The sequence below is a fragment of the Bos indicus genome, chromosome 18 (assembly GCF_029378745.1).
Source record: "Bos indicus isolate NIAB-ARS_2022 breed Sahiwal x Tharparkar chromosome 18, NIAB-ARS_B.indTharparkar_mat_pri_1.0, whole genome shotgun sequence".
NCBI classification, from domain to species: Eukaryota; Metazoa; Chordata; class Mammalia; order Artiodactyla; family Bovidae; genus Bos; species Bos indicus.
Genome location: NC_091777.1, coordinates 53,805,949 through 53,824,640, shown reverse-complemented (window position 1 = coordinate 53,824,640; position 18,692 = coordinate 53,805,949). Strand labels below are relative to the sequence as shown.

At 49.8% G+C, this 18,692-nt stretch overlaps 1 protein-coding gene across 8 annotated transcripts; it reads left to right on the top strand.

The window, feature by feature from the left end:
- Positions 1 to 124: 124 nt before the first annotated feature.
- Positions 125 to 18,317, top strand: FBXO46 (F-box protein 46). Of its 8 annotated transcripts, none has more exons than XR_011561630.1 (3): positions 125 to 196; positions 937 to 1,032; positions 9,480 to 9,693. XR_011561630.1 is itself a non-coding variant. In XM_070771283.1 (3 exons), the coding sequence occupies exon 3, from the start codon at positions 12,795 to 12,797 to the stop codon at positions 14,610 to 14,612; it is 1,818 nt and encodes a 605-aa protein (XP_070627384.1). In that variant the 5' UTR covers positions 125 to 196; positions 937 to 1,032; positions 12,718 to 12,794; the 3' UTR covers positions 14,613 to 18,317. The 8 variants fall into 8 exon arrangements, 5 of the variants coding, with proteins under 5 accessions (XP_070627384.1, XP_070627381.1, XP_070627383.1 ...); XR_011561628.1 differs by having other exon boundaries at positions 2,673 to 9,693; XM_070771283.1 differs by lacking the exon at positions 9,480 to 9,693 and adding an exon at positions 12,718 to 18,317.
- Positions 18,318 to 18,692: the final 375 nt, after the last annotated feature.

Genomic DNA, 18,692 nt, shown 5'->3' with positions numbered 1-18,692 from the left:
TCTTTTCCTCAGCCCGCCCAGTTTGCTACCTTCCCCGCCTCCGCGCCTAACCGTGCTGCCTATTGGGAGATGTAGTCCTGGGCCTCCCGGACTCCAATTCCCAGCGGGCTTCGGGGCGGGAACCCGGAAGGGGAGGCTAGAGAGGAGCGAGTGGGGGAAACCCGCGTAGCCGAGGGAGCTGCAGCGCGGGGTGATGGTGAGAACCTCGAACCGGGGCCGGGGGCGCTTGAGAACCCGTGCGGGAATTCGGGACCCGGTAGCGAGAGGGAAGAGGCAGGGGCTAAAGAAGGGGCTGGATGAGGGGGAGATCGCTTGGGGGAGGGGATTGGGAGACGGGAGCCGGAGGGAATTGTAGAATGGGGGCTGGGGATGGGTCTTGAAGGTGGGGAGAGACTCGAGCTTTGGGATTGATTGTAAGGAAGCTCAGAGTTGGGGAAAGGAGTCCCGAGTTGGAGAAGGGAGTTGGCGTCCAGGCAGAGGCCCAGAAGGGGGCAATTTCGAGGGTTTTAGCCGGGAGGATGTGGAAAGGCATGGGAGTCAGTGCTAGATGAATGAGAGGGTCTGGAGGCTCCGAGGGAGAGGCCAGTTCTGAAAGCGGTGGGTTGGAGCCTCTGGATCGGATTGTGGGCAGGAGGGCAAGCTGAGATGGTGAAAGAAAGAAATCAGTGGTAGAGTGGTGTTTAGGTTAGGATCCAGGACTGTGGGTACGGTGGGGAGCAAGAGATTAGGGGCCTGCCTGTAGCGATAGTTTGCTTAGTCCAGCCAGAAACTCCCGATAAACCGGACAGCCACATAGGGTAATATGGCCAGAAGAGGCCATAGAGACGACTCCTGCACTCTTATTTCTCCAGTGGGATTTAGAAAAGTGTGGTGGTTTATGTGTATGGGCAGTCCGGCATTCAGATCTTTTCTTCACTCCTTTATGATCTGGGCAAGTGTCCTGTCTCTGAAACTCAGTGCCCTTATCTATTGTGGGAACAACATGCCACTGAGAAGAGAGGAGTCTTCATAAGATCGTCCTCCTGGCTCAGGGTAAGTCCTTAGTCTCAGAGCAGTTGGTGGGAAGTTCCCCACCCCAGGAATGTGACTTGGTCACAGGTGCTAATGGATTCCCTCCTTTTCAGTGGAGCCCCAGGGGTGTTTTCTCAAAACGTGGCACTGATCTGGGCACATCCCAGGTCAGAAACATGCGGGGGCAGGGAGAGGGTTTCCCCACAGCCATTCCAATTCCAGTTAACACTTATTTTTTAGGAAGTGCCTGGCCTTGTTCTTAGCTATTTGTATGTGCTAACTCCTTTAATTCTGACGACACCCCAAAGTTGTAGGTGCTGTTATTAGCTCTGTTCTACAGTAAGGAACCAGAGGCACAGAGAGGTTCAGCAACTTTCCCAAGGTCATCCAGCATTAAATGGTAGACGTGGGATTCCAACCTAGGCATCCTGACTTAGCATCTGTGCTCCTGTACTGAGGTTCAATGTCATGAGTAGGGCAGAGTGAGAACTGAAGCCATCTTCAGGTTTTTTTTGTTGTTGTTTTTTTTTTTAAGATTTGTTTATTTATTTACTTCTGACTGTGCTGGGTCTTCATTGCTGCCCACGGGCTTTCTCTAGTTTCGGTGAGCAAAGGCTCCTTTCTAGTTGCAGTGCCTGGGCTTCTCATTGCAGTGGCTTCTCTCGTTGCAGAGCATGGGCTGTAAGGTGCACCACCTTCAGTAGTTGTGGCACACAGGCTTAGTTGTTCCACCACGTGTGGGATCTTCCTGGAGCAGGGATCGAACCTGTGCCCTTGCATCAGAAGACCAGAGTCTTAACAAGCAGACCACCAGGGAAGTCTGAACCAGTCTTCAGTTCTGCCACTTACCTTCTCTGTGCCCTTGGGCAAGTCTTTCGGCCTCTCCTCAATCATAAAATGGGGTCAGTAACCCTAGGAAGGTTAGAGATTTCAGGGAGGTAAGCATAGAAAGTGCTTGAATAAGTGCTTGATGCATGTGAGTTGTCATTTTTTTGAACGGGAAACGCAGACCTGAGAGAGGGCGGTAGAGAAAGACTGGTGAGGGAGACACCAGCCAGACTGCCTTTTCCTTTCTCTCCCAGGTTGCTCCTGTGTCCTGACTCTTCTAGTTCCCCACCCTCTGTCCCTGGCACCTAAGCCCAGGCCTGACTCCCTGAGGGGGTGCTCAGAAACTCAATCTGTTCCCATTCCCATTCCTAGCCCCAGCCAAATATAAATAATTCACTCACCAATGCCCAGCCTGGCCCAACTCCAGGTATTTCAGTGAATAGGAGATATTTCTAACAACTGTGTTTTTTTTCTCTCCCGACTTTTTAGTCATTGGGACCTCGCAACTTGTAAGTAATTTTAAAACAGTTTGGTTCATTTGTTACAGGCTTCCGGAGTTTATCCCCTAAATTGGCTCTAATAGGAAAGCTTATGGTTAAAAGCATCAGCGTCCCGTCCCGTAGGCCCACGTTCCCATCCCCACCTCTGCTGCTGTGTGTCCTTGGCCAAGTTGCTTGCCTACTCTGGGCCTCCGTTTTCTCATATGTAAAATGGGCCACATTCCAACCATGAAACTCTTGTCAGCAGTTCATGAGATCTCATGTATCATATGCCTAGTGCATATTAAGTTCTTTGTAAGTGTGATGCATTTTTATTAATTTTATTCTTTCCAGAAAAATTTATTGAGCATGTGCTCCAGAACCATAACACCAAGATTTGAATCCTGGTTCCATCACCCCCCTGCTCTGTGACTTTGGGCAAGGCATTTAACCCCCCAGGACCTCAGTTTCCTCTTCTGGAAAATGGAGGTTCATCCCTTGAATCATCCACCGTGTTGACAGAGCACCTACTATTTGCCGGCACCTGTCCCAGGTACAGGTTGCCACCCTCCCCTTGGGGCGCTTGTGGCTGTCACAACACTGGGGCAGTTTTGCATCTCTGGTGGCGTCTGTGCTCCTTTTTCTGGTGTGGGTTACTCTTCTCCTGATTCATTTTCAGCCCCTCATGCCAGTTTTGCCTGTTTGTCCTTCAGTTCAGTTCAGTTCAGTCACTGCTCATTGGTGTCCGGCTCTTTGCGACCCCACGGACTGCAGCACCCCAGGCTTCCCTGTCCATCACCAACTCCCGGAGCTTGCTCAAACTCATGCCCATCAAGTCGGTGATGCCATCCAACCATCTCATCCTCTGTCATCCCTTTCTCCTCCTGCCTTCAATCTTTCCCAGCTTTCTTGGATTTTTAACATTTTGTTTCCAGGTCGCAATGAATGATCTGGAACCCCGTTGGTTTAGGGAAAAGTTGCCAGCCTCTCCTCCTTGTACCCAATTGTCACATCTGGGCGCCCCCTGGTGATGCAGTGCTTCCCCTGCCTCCTTCCTTTATTTGTTTGTCTTAAAAAATGTGTTTGCTTTCCAAGTTACTTTGCCTTTTCCTCAAATCTTAAATGTGTTTCCAACCTGGGTTTATCTGAAGCTTTGTTGTTATTCAATCGTTTAGTCGTGTTTGACTCTTTGTGACCACATGAACTGCTTACTCATGCAGAATGATATATTATATATGTATATATATATAGGTTTTTTTTTCTTTACTATTGCTAGCAACTCTGGTAAAGCTGCATTATTCCTAAAAGCACAAGTTTTCTTTTCTTTTTTTTGATATTTATGTATGTATTTGGTGGTGTCAGGTCTTAGTGGTGGCACATGGGCTCCAGAGCACACAGGCTCAGTGTTTGAGGCACTCGGGCTTAGTTGCCCTGTGACATGTAGGATCTTAGTTTCCTGACCAAAGATCGAACCTGAGTCCCCCTGCGTAAGAGGGGGGATTTTTAACCACTGGACTACCAGGGAAGTCCCCAGGTTTTCTAAAAGACTTGGCTTGTCACCTGCTCCTGACCCCTCGGTTAACATTATAATCCCCACCTTACACTCTTGAGTCCTTTCACTTACTATATTTGTTTTCCTGTAGCACTGTGAGATTTACCCTGTCTCCAATCCATGAGGACAAGGATTTCTGTCTCCTGTGTCCCGCATGTCCCTGATGCCCAGAACAGTGTCTGACACATAGTAACTGCTCTGCAAATGCTGTTTAATTACTAGGTGAGACCCAGTACCAGACAGTAACAAAGTAATGGCCATGTTTTGATTATTGGGGGGGAATAGGACCGGTTTAATTTCAGAATGTAAAATAAACAGGGAAGTGGTTTATCAAGTATAACCATCAAGTGGTTGTCAGACTCTTGAGTGGTCCCTATTTTTTTTTTGCCATGCTGATGGGATCTTAGTTCCCCGACCAGGGATCAAACCCCTGCCTTCTGCAGTGGAAGCTCAGAGTCCTAACCACTGGACCACCAGGGAATTCCCTGTCTTACCTTTTCTTACTTTCCTTTTATTTTTTTAAAACCTTGTTTTTATGTGAACCATTTTTAAAGACTTTATTGATTTTATTACAGTATTGTTTCTGCTTTATGTTTTGATTTTTTGGCCCCCAGGCATATGGAATCTTAGCTCCCCAATCAGGGATATAATCCTCACCCCCTGCACTGTAAGGAGAAGTCTTTAACTACTAGCCGCCGGGGAAGTCCATGTCTCACCTTTTCTTAATAATCCTGGTCCCTTCATATTGAAGCTGTCCTTGGTGCCTCACTGGCATTGAGCGCTCTACTGATTTGATCTCAATGAATCAGCAGCCAACCCATGGGTGGGTACTGTTACTATCTGTATTTTACGATGGGGGAAACTGAGGCATAGAGGGATAAGGACCCTGCCTGTAGTCACAGCCCTAAAAGTGAGAAAGCTGGGGTACTCTGAAGCCCTGCCTGGATTCTGTCTGTGGCCTGGATCTCTAGATGCTGAGGATTTGTATGATTCTGACCAGCTATTAGAAAGAAAAGCTTAAGAGGAGAAGAGAGACCAGCAGACCCAGAGTCCAAAAAAACCAATAAAGGGGCATGGATGGATCAGGATTGTGGACACAGTTGTAGCGGGGGTGACAGGGTGGAGAGAGTGGAGAATTGAAGGAATAAGACCAGGAGCAGTGCCATGAGGGTCCTGCCACCCATGCCTGTTGTAGTAATGGGCAGGTACGCTCCCTGGGCACCACTCTGTGCCCAGCCCTGTCCTGGCATGACCCTGACCTCTCCAACTTGCAAGATCTTCGTTCCCTGACCGGAGATTGAACCCAAGTCCTTGGCAGTGAAAGCACAGAGTCCTAACCACTGGACTGCCAGGGATTCCTGTTTCCAGCTTCTTAAGTCCAAGGCTTAGCTTGTTAATTAGCAGCCTTTTTCCTTTCTCTGTGCATTTATGGAAGCAGGTTCTCCCTTAACCTGCTACACAGCTGTCCCCGGAGCTCCCTTTATCGTCATCTGTGGAGTCCTTCCTTTTGTCTTTCTTCTGAGCTAGATCTTATCTCCTTGATCTCATAGGTTCCTTTTTCTTGGTTTTCTCCTTTACTTCTGTGAAGCAAATCCTTTGGCAGCTTCCCGAGAAAGGGTTCCTGTGCCTGTCCTGTTGGTTCTTTCATTTTGTTTTGCCAACTTGCACCTCTCACGGAAGGATTTTTAAACAGGGGAGTTCTGTGGTCTGATTGGTGTTTAGGAAGATCTTTCTGGCTACCATGAGAAGGATGGAGCCAGAAGAACTAAACCAGGCCAGGGAGCCGAGTGCGGAGGCTGGAGCAGCTGTGCCTTTGGGGAGAGAATCCAGCCTTCCAGAAACCCAGAGGATGGAGGGGAGAGAGAGAGGCCCGAAGCCAGGTCATTGTCACTCAGCCGGGACAGATGACAGATGTGGCCAGAGGAGGTCTCAGGAGGGCACCACCACGGCTCCTGGAGGAGGTGGCCTCCTGCCTTGGTCCTGGGAGCAGGATTGCCACCACTGGACTTGGCTGGACCAGCTCATGTTTCACAAGAGGCCCCCAGGAGCATCTGTGCAGAAGGCGGACAGTAAGGCAGTGTTAGGGGTTTGTTCCAACCAATAAGTGCTGTACACCTGCAATGTGCCTGGGCGTAGATTCTCCAACTTAATCGTGTGATCCCCCAGAGATCTTGTTGACATGTACTTTCTGATTCAGCAGGTGTAGGGGAGAGCCCAAGATTACATTTCTAATACACTTCCAGCTGCAGCTGCTGCTCTGAGGACCACACTCATAGTAGCCAACCACTTGGTGCTATTCTAAAAGCTGGGGATGCAGAGGTGGGGAAGAAAAAACTAGGCAAAAAATACCAGTCTGGGGGAGTCTTCATTTTAGTGAGGGGAGCTGACAATAATAAAGTTTATAGTATAGTAGATAGTAATGCATGCTAAAGAGAAAAATAAATCAGGGAGAGTGTGTATGTCTATCTGTGGCGGGGACTGCAGTTTTCAATCAAGATGTTCTCAGGAACAACAGGATCCTACTGTATAGCACAGGGAACTATATTCAATATCCTATGATAAACTATTATGGAAAAGAATGTATATATACATATATATATCACTGGATCACCTTGTTGTATAGTAGAAATTAACATGACATTGTATATCAACTATGCGTGCTAAGTCACTTCAGTCATGTCCTACTCTTGGCGACCCTATGGACTATACCCTGCCAGGCTCCTCTGTCCATGAGATTCTCCAGGCAAGAATACTGGAGTGGGATGCCATGCCCTCCTGCAGGGGATCTTCCCGACCCAGGGATTGAACTGGAGTCTCCAGAATCTCCTACGTCTCCTGCATTGGCAGGCGGGTCCTTTACCACTAGCACCACCTGGGGAGCCCCAGTTGACACTACTTCAATAAAATAAATTTAAAAAGAAAGGTCTCATGAAGGTGATCTGAGGAGCGGGGTGAGCCCTCTGGATACCTGGGGAAGAGTATTCCAGGCAGAAGGAACAGAGAGTGCAAAGGCTTTGCAGACAGAACAAGATGATCCAGGAAAATCGCTCCGTATACTCCATGAAGGAGCTGCTTGCACTCTGGAGTCAGCCAGACTCTGATTCAAAGCTTGGCCACAAAGCTGTGTCCGACAGCAATTACTTAGCCATTCCATGCCCCCACTTTCTAACATCTGAAATGAGATTTAAAAGTAGTAAAATGATGTGAGAATTAAATGAGTTAATATTTATAAAGCACTCAGAACAAAGCCTGGCTCACCCTGAGGGCTCCAGTGTTAACTGCTGTTGTGATCATCATTTCCTCTGTAATACATTCATTTGGCCATGACTGTTTCTTTGGATGCCTGCCCCCTTTCCCATGAGCTCTTTCTGGTGATCTCAGTGTCATCTCTGTATCTCCAGCACCCAACCCAGGGCCAGCACACAGGAGGACCTCAGAATGTCAGATGAGGGACATAAAGCTGGATTCTCTAATTGGGGGTATTCCAGCAAGAGTGCTGATTGTGTGGTTCAGGTCCTTACTGATTTTTCTCTTTTCAACCACTGTCTTATGAAGAGATACATTAAGGTTTCCCACTACAGTGGTGGACTTGTCAAGCTGGCATTTTGTTGCTTTGTGCCTTGTCTGTTTTGAGGCCATAGTATTAGGAGCATGTATGTTGCAAACTTTTGTGTATGATGGGTCAGTCTGTTTTGTCACATTCTTTGTCCCTAATCATCCCTTTTTTCTTTTGTCCGTTGTTAACTGTTTTTTTTAAATCAGCACTGTCACTTCTCTACTTGACTTTTTTTCTTTGGCTGTGCTGGGTCTTTGTTGCTGCATGGGCTTTTCCCTAATTTCAGCAAGCGGGAGCTACTCTCTGGTTGTGGTGCACGGGCTTCTCATTGCAGTGGCTTCTCTTGTTGCAGAGCGCAGCCCTGTAAGGCACATGGGCTCAGTAGTGCCGGCTTCCCGGCTCTAGAGCACAGGCTCTATACTTGTGGCCCACGCGGGCTTAGTTGCTCCACAGCATGTGGGGTCTTCCCAGATCAGGGATCGAACCCGTGTCTCCTGAATTGGCAAGCCGATTCTTTACCACTGAGCCACCAGGGAAGCCTCTCTACTTGACTCTTGGTTCTTATTTGCCTGGTCAGTCTTTTTCCATCTTTTGATTTTCAGTCTGTTTGGCTCCAGATGTTTTTCAATAAGAGGATCTTCACGGAGCATTGCCTTAGGGTATGGCCTTGTTCGGAGCCCAGTGTTTGGGAAGTTAGAGAATTCTGCCCTAGTAACCTCTGACACAAATAGAATATTTGGGTGTAAAAGAGAGTTTACACTGCCAGGCCTCCAGGCTTTTGAGACATGGAGCCTTAGGGCAGGGAACTTTGATCCATTCCGGCTGTGCTGGGCAGCGTTGCTGGGGTCACCATGATGACCATGATAACTCTGACCTTTCCTCCCATGGGTTCACTATTCAGTGGAGCAGATGATCCATCCCTTGATAGTGACAATGGACAGAGCTAGGTTTGGGGAACCCAGAGGACCTCTCTGGGCAGGTGGAAGGTTTCTAGAAAGGGAGCTCAGGGAAGGCCTCCTGGTTAAAGATACAGGCCCATGAAAGTTACATTTGAGCTAAGACCCAAATGGTAGAAGGGATAGAGCCATGTGGGCTCGCTCTTTCTTTTCTGGGGGGAAAGCATGCCAATCAGAGGTAACATAGGAGGAAAGGGCCTGGTGACTCTGAGGAATATCCAGCAAGGAGGCCAGTGTCGGACCCCAGAGGTGGAGTCTGACCCACCCTTAGGGGGTTAGCTTCCTGGAGGAGAGGATGGCTGAGCTGAAACCCCAGAGAATATATAATTAAATAGAGCACAGCAATCTAAAATCAGATTCCCTGGGTTCCCATCCCTGCTCTAAGTCCCACCAGTTATGTGTGACCTTGAGCTAGTTAGGCAACCTGACCTGCCTCAGTTTCTTCATCTATACAATGGAGATAACCACTCCTGAGGATCAGAGAAGGCCTCAGTATTCTAACTATTCTATAGTTAGGCCAGAGCTGGTGCTTACCTGGGTCCACTGGGGGCATGGGAAAGTGGGGAAGGATGAGGCTAGAGTTGTAGAGTATCTGGGCTTTTCCCCAGGGGCACTGGGGAGTCATGGTAGGTTCTGAGCAGGGTAGGGACAAGGTCAGGTTTATATTTCGAGAATACCCTTCTGGCTCTGATGTGCAGGATGGCTGGTAGCAAGACAGGGTGGTGGGAATGGACAGATGCCTGCAGTGGAGTGTCTCTTGAGCCAGCCTGGCACTGAAAGTGCTGTTCAATAGAAACAAGGTGAACCTTACATGTAATTTAAAATCTTCTAGTAGCCACATTTAAATCAAAAGAGATGAAGTCAATTTTAAACATTTTAACTCATTTATATCCTAAATAGTCTCATTTTAACAGGTAGCCAATATTAAAAAAAAATTATTAAAGTATTTCATATTATTTTCTTGTGCTATTTGCGGCGCCTGTTTAGAAGGGCTGGCCTGAGAGGTCCTTTTGGCCACACGGCCTGAGCCTCGAATGCCAGGCCCAGAGGCTTGGACTTGATGCCGACGACGAGGGTTCTGCCCATTTGTTTTTCAGGGTGAGGTGATCCTGCTGCTCCGTTTCCCCCGCGGGAAATCTCTCCCTCCAGGTTTCCCTACCAAAGCTAGGCACTTTTCAGATCTTTCTGCGCCCTTCCTTTCCTCCGGACCTGGAGTCTCAATCCCTGAACTGCTTGGCCCTTTAAATCTCAGCTGTCAATCAGGGCTCCTGTTTAGAGGAAACGTCGTAATAAACCTTTCCTTGATTGTCATGGCTTGGGTCCTGGCCTCGTTCTTCCGTTTAGCAGGAAATTAGGAATTGTTCCACACTCTCTTGCACTTGACTGTTTCCACACCCCGTTCATCACCTCTCGCCTACTCCACCCTCTTTCGAAGTTGGGCCCCTTCGCCAAGGCCTGCCTTATATGGGCATGGCTCCGAATGGCCGCCGCTCATTGGCTGGGGCCATCACGCGCACGTCTGTCAACAAAGGGGCGGAGGGAAACCAGATGGGTGCCGGGCAGGCAAGACAGCTGGAGGGAAGGAGCGAGGGGGCGGGGCCCTCTTCTCTTGCGCATGCGTGGGTGCCGCCTTCTCCCCACAGTGGGTGCGGCGCGCCGGTGGGGCGCTTTGAGGGGGCGTGTCTAGGTTTCGAGAGTAGCCTTAGAGGTTGGTGAATTCCAGGGAAGCTGTAATAGGAGGGAGTGGGGACATTTTTCGTGGGTATGGGGATACTTTGGGATTCTCTTGAGTTTAGGTGGCGCCTTGGGATTTGAGTTTGGGTTCCCATGTACTGTGTACTGTGGAAGATTCGAATGTATTGTAGGGAATCGCCCATGTGGTTTGGGTGTTTGATGGATAGAGGATTTGGGGAGCCACGGAGAGACTTAGAAGCAGAGAGTCCCATGTCTGGACCCAGAATGCATGCGCTTTCGGCTCTCCCGACTTCCTCCCTGTCTGGGTCCGGACAGGGACTTAACCTTTCTGCCCCTCATCTGGACTCGGACAAATAACACTCCCTGCTTCCTAGGGAGGAGTGAGGATTAGCAGGAGTTGTTAAAACAGTACCCAGTAAGCTCATGTCTGCATATTAACATTTTGTGAGGTTTCTTTGGGAGTATTTTGGAGGTTCTTTTGACTTTGAGAAATAAATGGTTTGGTATTAGTTTTATGTGTGAGGGAGCATTGATGTTTTAGTTAAGTTTTGCGGTCGGGGGGCCTTTTGTGGGATTAGGAGGTTTAGAGAGAGTTTGAGCTAAGAATAGAGTTTCAGGAAACTGGTCTTTTGGGTCATCTGTGAGGTTGGGAAATTGCTGTGTGTGTTGGAGTTCTTGGTAGGCATGGGATTTGTGTGGGTCTACATTGAGATTGAGGCTTTCTGAGCTGGAGGGGATATTTTTAGGTTTGGAAGTTGAAGATTTTGAGAGGGTCTGGATGTTTTGGGTTAGGATATATTTGCATCTGTAGAGAATGAGTGGCTTTTGCTGTGGTAGTTTCTATTCCTGGACATTTTATTTATTTATAATTTTGTTTATTTACTTTTGGCTGTGCTGGGTCATCATCACTGTGCAGGCCCTTCTCCGGTTGCAGCAAGCAGGGGCCACTCTTGCTGCGGTGCACAGGCTCCAGGGCACATGGACTCAGTAGTTGTGGCTCTCTGGCTCTGGAGCACAGGCTCAAAGTTGTGGTGCATAGGCTTCCTTGTTCCGAGACATGGGGGATCGTCTCAGATCAGAAATCAAACCCGTGTCTCCTGCATTGGCAGGTAGATTCTACATTCTTTACCATCAAGCCACCAAGGAAACCCTGTTCCTGGACATTTTAGATGTGTTGGTTGTTGGTAAACTTAGCCATCTGTAGGTTTTAGGGGCTGTGTGGTTTTTTTGTTTTTTTGTTTTTGTTTTTGTTTTAAGCAAGAAAGAGATTTCAGCAGGGGCTGTGTTAGGAGTAGTAGGTGGGATTGGGAATTATGGGGGGCAAGGATTCTTAGGATTAAGACTGGTGTCTGTGAGTGCTTGGAGGTGCTTGCAGGCTGTCTAGATCTTAAAGCTATAGGGCCATGAAATAAATGGTGATTTAGTGGTGTCTGTGGTATTGCCTGAATTTAGAGGAACCATATATACTGCAGAGGTCAGCAAACTTTTTCCATAAAGGGCCAGATAATGAGTATTTTAGGCTTTGCAGGCCATATGTTCTCTGTCACCTCTACTCAACTCTGCTGTGGTAGCATAAAAGTAGTCATGAACAAAGGAACATGTTTCGATAAAATTTTATTTGCAGAGACAGGCAATGGGCTGGATTTGGCCCGTGGCTCAAAATAGTACAACCAGGAGTCAACAAACTACTTTCACTGGTCTGTAAGCATGTGGAAGTTTTGACATTTGAAGAGTGTCTTGGTTTCAAGATATCTGGAGGGAGATGGCCCAGGGAAAGACTGAGGATTTGAGACTGTTAGTTCTGCAGTAGAACATAGTTGGGTCAGGCTCATTAGCAAGACTGCCTCCAGATTAGGTCATGCACACAAAGTCATTGCAAAATAAAATGGTCACTATTACAAGCCCTAAATTGAGAAATCTGGAAGCCAAGTTTGAGGGCCTGGTTTTGCAATATATAAACCTTCCCCACTCTAAGCCTCAAATTCAGCAAGTTGGGAGCAACTTGAAGAAGCTAGACTAGAAAGCCCTTCTCATGCCAGGGGTCTACGTTTCTGCTTAAAGGAATTACCTGCAGTCTTGGGGCAAGTGTGGTGCATTTTCCTGGGTGAGGATCCACAGCCATAATAGATCCCCAAAGAGCCTCACAACCGGAACCGAGTGAAGAGCTCCACTCTTAAGGACCTCTCTGCCTCCTGCCTCCAATCTTCCCCTGCCCAGCCCACCTTGTTCCTTCCTCCATGGGTTCAGGCTCCCATAGCTGTGGGCAGGGCTGGGAATTGTCTTTTCAGGAACTTGTTACTGGGTGAGCAAATAGAAGAAGGAGGAGCTTTCCATCAGTTGGTACTTTAAATTCTGTTTAAAGTTCTGGCAGCGGAAGGCCTGTAGATCGTGAGTAAAACCAGTCAGGCAGTGGAGGGTTGGAGCAAACTGCCAGCTCCTGTCACACTCTGGGTATTACAGAAGCAGGTCCCAACCTCTCTGCAGCCCTCCATTTGCTCATCTGGGTCAGGGCGGGGCGGGAACAGGATCTGAGTGGTATAGCCTGGTCTGTCTCCTCAGGTCCGAAGAAGTTGAGGTCAGAGAGGAGCTGACAGGGCTGGCTGTTCCCCAGCTCCCCCACCCCCTCTTCCGTGTCTCCAGGTGACCTGTGGAGCCCCCCACCACCATCCAGGCCCTGCGATGTGGTGAACCCCCGCCTGTCTGCCACCATCCCCAGAATGGACCGAGGTGGCCTTCTGCCCTTCCAGCTCTGGTGCCCTCGGCCCTTTGGCACCTACTCCCAGAACCAGCCACGCCCCCCTTCTGCCACCCTCAAGCCCTCAGCCTGCTCCGAGCCGGGCGGTGGGGCGGAGCCAGAACATGGCCCTGCCCACTCTGAGAACACGCCCCCGGTCTTGGCCTCCGATGCTCCCGCCTCCCAGCCTGCCCCGCTCCTTTCCGCAGCGGCTGCTGGCGACGAGGGTCGAGTCCTGCTGGACACATGGTATGTGATCAAGCCGGGGAATACAAAGGAGAAGGTAGCCTTCTTTGTGGCCCACCAGTGTGGTGGGGGCAGTCGGGCCAGCTCCATGAAGGTCAAGGGGCACTGGGGCAGTGACAGCTCCAAGGCCAAGCGGAGGAGGCGCTGTCTTGAGTCTACGAAGGCTCCGCCCGACCCAGGGGGACAGGACGGGCCCCCTGCCGCAGAGGGGGCCCCAACCTCCGCCGGGGAGGATGTGGACCTGCTCTCTGTGGCCGAGATGGTGGCCCTGGTGGAACAGCGGGCCGCCCTGGCCCTGCAGAGCTACCCGCGCCCCAGCACCCCAGCGCCTGTGGTCTTCGTGTCGGCTGAGCAGGGTGGGCCTGGCAAGGGGCTGGGATCCGAACGAAGGTCTGGCGGCGGGGACTGCAGCCGTGTAGCCGAGGCAGTGGCCCACTTTGAGGCCCAGCGGGACAACCCTCCGGCCAAGGGTCTCCGCAAGGAGGAGCGGCCTGGGCCAGGCCCCGGGGAGGTGCGCATCGCCTTCCGGATCTCCAACGGCAGAGAGTCCCGAGCACCGGATGGCAGCTTACCCAACGGGAGCGGGGGCCGGCCAGGTTGCGCCTACCCTGGCAGCCCAGGTCCCGGAGCCCGGGCCAAGGACAAGATCACCTGCGACCTGTACCAGCTCATCAGCCCCTCTCGGGACGCCCTCCCCAGCAACGTGGAGTTCCTGCTGGCTAGGGCAGACGAAGCCAGTGAGGGTGAGACCCCCGCCCCCGCCAGGCCCGAGGACACTCCCCCGGCACCCCCGCCACCCCCTGCCCGGGACTGCGGAGCGTCAGGCTTCCACGTGGATGTGGTGGTCACAGGAGTGGTGGACGAGTGCATCTTCTTTGGCAAAGACAGCACCAAAAACGTGAAAGAGGAGACGGTGTGCCTGACTGTCAGCCCCGAGGAGCCACCCCCACCAGGCCAGCTCTTTTTCCTCCAGTCCCGGGGGCAGGACGGGCCCCCCGAGCCCCCGCCAGCCGACTCACCGGCCACAGCGCCAGGCCCGGACGATGCCGAGGGGACGGCCGACACCTCCCTGTGCCGCCTGTACCGGCACGTGTCCCACGACTTCCTGGAGATCCGTTTCAAGATCCAGCGGTTGTTGGAGCCGCGGCAGTACATGCTGGTGCTCCCAGAGCACGTGCTGGTCAAGATCTTCAGCTTCCTGCCCACGCGGGCCCTGGCGGCTCTCAAGTGCACCTGCCACCACTTCAAGGGCATCATTGAGGCATTCGGCGTGCGGGCCACAGACTCGCGCTGGAGCCGCGACCCACTCTACCGCGATGACCCTTGCAAGCAGTGCCGCAAGAGATACGAGAAGGGCGACGTGTCGCTCTGCCGCTGGCACCCCAAGCCCTACCACCACGACCTGCCTTACGGACGTTCCTACTGGATGTGCTGCCGCCGAGCCGATCGTGAGACCCCCGGCTGCCGCCTGGGTCTGCATGATAACAACTGGGTGCTGCCCTGCAACGGGCCGGGCGCTGGTGGGGGCCGGGCTGGCCGCGAGGAGGGGAGGTGAAGCCGGGGGAGGGGGTGGGGAAGAGCCCACCACGCCCACCCCCACCCCCTCCCCCTGGGAGCCGAGGGTCAGGACTGGGTCACCAGCCCATACCCCCAACCCAGGCAGCATGGATCCCCCTCCAGAACTAAGATGGGGTTCATGGGGGTGACCAAGAAAGCACTCCAATTGACCCCTACTGGTTTTCTACTCTTCAGATCCTCAAGTTGGGTGTTTTTTTTAATCAGCATCTCAATTTCCTCTCCATTCAGCCCCGATGCCCTCCCTGCCACTCTCCGTACCCCAGGGACCCACTAGCAGGGAGCAGACGGCAGCTAATTTTGGTACTACTTAAGGGTTCCCCCATTCTGGCCCCCTTGCATTCCCTCCCCCAGTTCTTTCTGGAGTTATTCTTTTCCCCCAAGAGGCCGCAGCACCCAGCGTTTGTACCCTTCCTAACCTGCTACACCAGGGCTCACCTCCTCTTTAGGAGTTGGGGGCCATCAGATCACAGATCACATTTTGACACTTTTCATGGCCACCTGCCATTTCTAGACATTTTCCCCATTAAAACAATAAAAATCAGTTTTCTCCGTAACCTCAAGCTATCAGTCTCTCTAGGTCCCCAAGAGGAAAACAAAAGTTGAAGTGTAAAACTTATCTTCCAATATTTAAGCTATTGCCATGACCCCATCCCACCCCCACCCCACCCCACAAAAAAAGCTGTGAAACCCTTTGCCTAACTCTGGACAGCATAGGGGGGCCGGTGGGCAGGGACTAAGGGTTTCAATATCTGTTTTTTTTCCTTCCACTCTGGGTACTTGTTCAGGTGTTAGAGGTCTCTCCATCCCCCAGCCACATATTTTTTTAAAGAATCCTTTAGTGAACCAAGACCTTGACTTTCAGGCAGTTTGATCTGGAGTACTTTTGTTTGTTGTTTGGGTTTTTTTTTTTTTTTTTTTTTTTAATTTGGTTTTGTTTTTTCATCCTTGTGGTTCTGGAAAGCTTCTAACGTGTGGCATCTGACCAATTTTGAATTGGTCCTTTCTATAAAATCAATATTTATAAGGCTGGGCCCAGACTGGTTTGTGTGTTGTTAAGGGAAGCTGTTTGGAAGAGAAGGAAGTCATGGGCCAGTTCATGGTGAGATGGAAAAAGCTGAAAGAATCCTTAGCCAATTCCCTTGGACTGAGATGACTTTTGACTCTTCATCTGTGTCAGTTTGGATTCAAAAATCTCAAAAGAGTATTAATAGGAACTCAAACAGGGTAGCTTTTATTCCTTTAGAAACTCAGTGTTGGGCAGGTATGGTGGCCCTGAAGTCACTGGGAGCCCAGACTCCTTCAAGCCCACTGTTCCATTATTCTTTGCCTTTGGCCCTCAGCCTCATGGTGCAAGATGGCTGCTGAAACTCCACCCATTACTGTTTTGTGGGGAAGGGAGTCTCCTTCCTCTCAGAAATACTACACCCTGCTTCTGTGCACAGCTCATGGATCGCAACTTTAGCCACGTGGAAGGACTGCACGGGAGACGGGAATGCAGACGCTTAGCCAGATGCATTATGCCCAACCGGAAACTCATAAAGATCCCTGTAATAAAAGTTTTAAGATATTCAGCTAATTATTAACTAACAGAAGAGGGGAAAATGGATATTGAGCAGTGGCTAACAGTCTCTGACATTCTTACCAAGGAATCAAAATTTCCAGAGATGAGGATATGTCAGAGTAGTTATTTAATACTTAGATTTTAGAATCAAAGACACCTGGATTTATAACTTGGCTTGGTTTTGTGGAATTTTGGATTCCTGTAAAGAGAGGGCCAGGTTATTTGGACTCTCCTGCTGAAAACAGAAAATAAAATCTGAAAAGCCTCAAATAGCCAACAAAACACAGTTATGGATATACTAAGCCAAAAATTTAAGGAAAAGGTCCATAGGGGTCCTAAAGCCACTTTTGCTCTGAGGGCATTTGCCGATGTTAACAACCCTGGGTTTCCAATTTGTAGCCTTATTGGGACAGGCCAGCAGAAGTCAAAGCCTGCCCAAGGTGAAGAATCTAATAGGAGCTGGGATCCCACCAAACTACAAGCTCAGGTAAGACTGACCCAGAACACTGCAGAGAAGGTAAGGAAAGAGGGGGGAGGAGGAAATGAACCCTGAGAATCTGTGGTCACAGGCTGGCCCTTGGCTTGGGTTTGCAACCCAGTTTTGCATCACCTGTTGTGATCCAGGGTACTGAGATGTCTAGCAGAAACAAAAAAATCCTCTGGTGGGAGGAGCTGACACCTAGAATCCCCACCAATGAGCAGTAAGAGTCAAATAACCAAACACACATGGAAATAAAGCAGCTGCAGTGGCCACAGAGCAAAAACAGACCCACAAAGGCTGCAGGTGGTGGAACCATCAGTCAAGATTAGAAGAAAAAAAAGAGCTTGGAAATACATGCAGGGAACCCAGACCTGAATAATGGCCTAGCCAAAATGAAAGGAAAAAACCCACAAAGGTATATAGTAGCCAAAAGTAAAAAACCAGTGACTAGGCTAAACAAATTAGACACAATGAAAGAGTTATTCAGCTAGAGCAAGGTCTGAAAAAGTGGCACAGAGACCAAAAAGAAAAAAATGTAAACGGTTATGGAGGATAGAGGAAGTCTAACACATTTAACTGGCATCCTAGAATCAGAAGAGAAAATGAAATGGTGCGATGATAGTATGTCAAGACACAATGATTGCAAATTCCAGACTGATAAAAAGGTGGGTACACGCAATGAATCATAGGCAGGATAAATAGAAACAAATACCTAGACACATGCAATGAACATGTCCAGCTGTGCTCTTCAGCAATTGACTTCTCTGAAGCTCAGTTTCTTAATCTGAAAAATGAGAATGTTGGACAGTTCCTCAGAAGGCTGATACACTAGAGTGCTCACTGGTTGTGCCCATCAAAGACCCCTCTTGGGCCCTTCATAGTGTGAAGCTGGGGGAGGCTGCCTTTCAGGGACAGATGGGAGGTGGGGAAAGCATTACCTTGTCAAGCATCGGCAGCCTCATCTGTAAAATGGGCTCATGATACTGACCCCAGATTCAAGTGGAAAGCCCTGCCCAGTGCCTGGGTGTGGTCCACTCAGCAAGAAGACTTACAGGGAGGCCTGGAGGCCCAGGATAGAACTGAACAGTTTCTTCTAACGCTGAGGTGATGGTTTCACCTACCTCTGAGATGGCTGTGATGATAAGGAGATACATTGTAGTTTTAAGTGCTTGGCATCATGAAATGAACAAACAGGAACTCTCTGATTTGAGACCCTCTTACTACCCTAGTTGTTGATATCTGTCAATTTCCTTTCTGACTTCTGGCAATTACACTTCTAAGAGGCTGTTAGTCCCCCCTTCTAAACTTCATTGTAACTTGCAGCCAAATAAAAGCCTCAGGAGGAACTACTTTTTTGGTCAACCATCTGTTGGATCAGCACAGGTGATTTTTAGAAAGAGGTAGGACACGGGCTTAGGAGCACAGCTGTGGGTGAGGATCTGAACTCTGTAAACTACAAACAGTTTGTAATTCTCAGCCCCGGCCACTTCTTTTGCAAAATGAGAACTGAAATTGTCCCTCAGCCCACAGGTCCTCTTGAGTCAGCCTTGAGTTGTCTGGGAAAGCCAATGTTCACCTTCACACTTTTAAGGTTTTTTTGATGTGGACCATTCTTAAAGTCTTTATTGAATTTCTCACAATACTGTTTCTGTTTTGGTTTGTTGGTCATGAAGCATGTGGGATCTTCAACTAGGGATTGAAACCGCCCCCTGCATTGGAAGGTTAAGTCTCAACCACTGGACAACCAGGGAGGTCCCCACCTTCACTCTCTAACCCTCTACCCTGGCCTGGCCTCCCTGCGGCCTACCAAGTCTCCATCAAAGTCACAAAGTCAGCAGGCACAGAGCTGAGCACCACACTCCCTGCCTAAATACTCTCCTAGGCTTTCTTTGGAGCAGGTTTGCTAAGCAGCTAGAATGCACCAAACTTATATCCTTAAGGACAACATGTCCCAAAGTGCTGATCAAAGTGAAGATTCCCCAGGTGCTTATAGAGTTCCAGCCTCTGAATCTGCT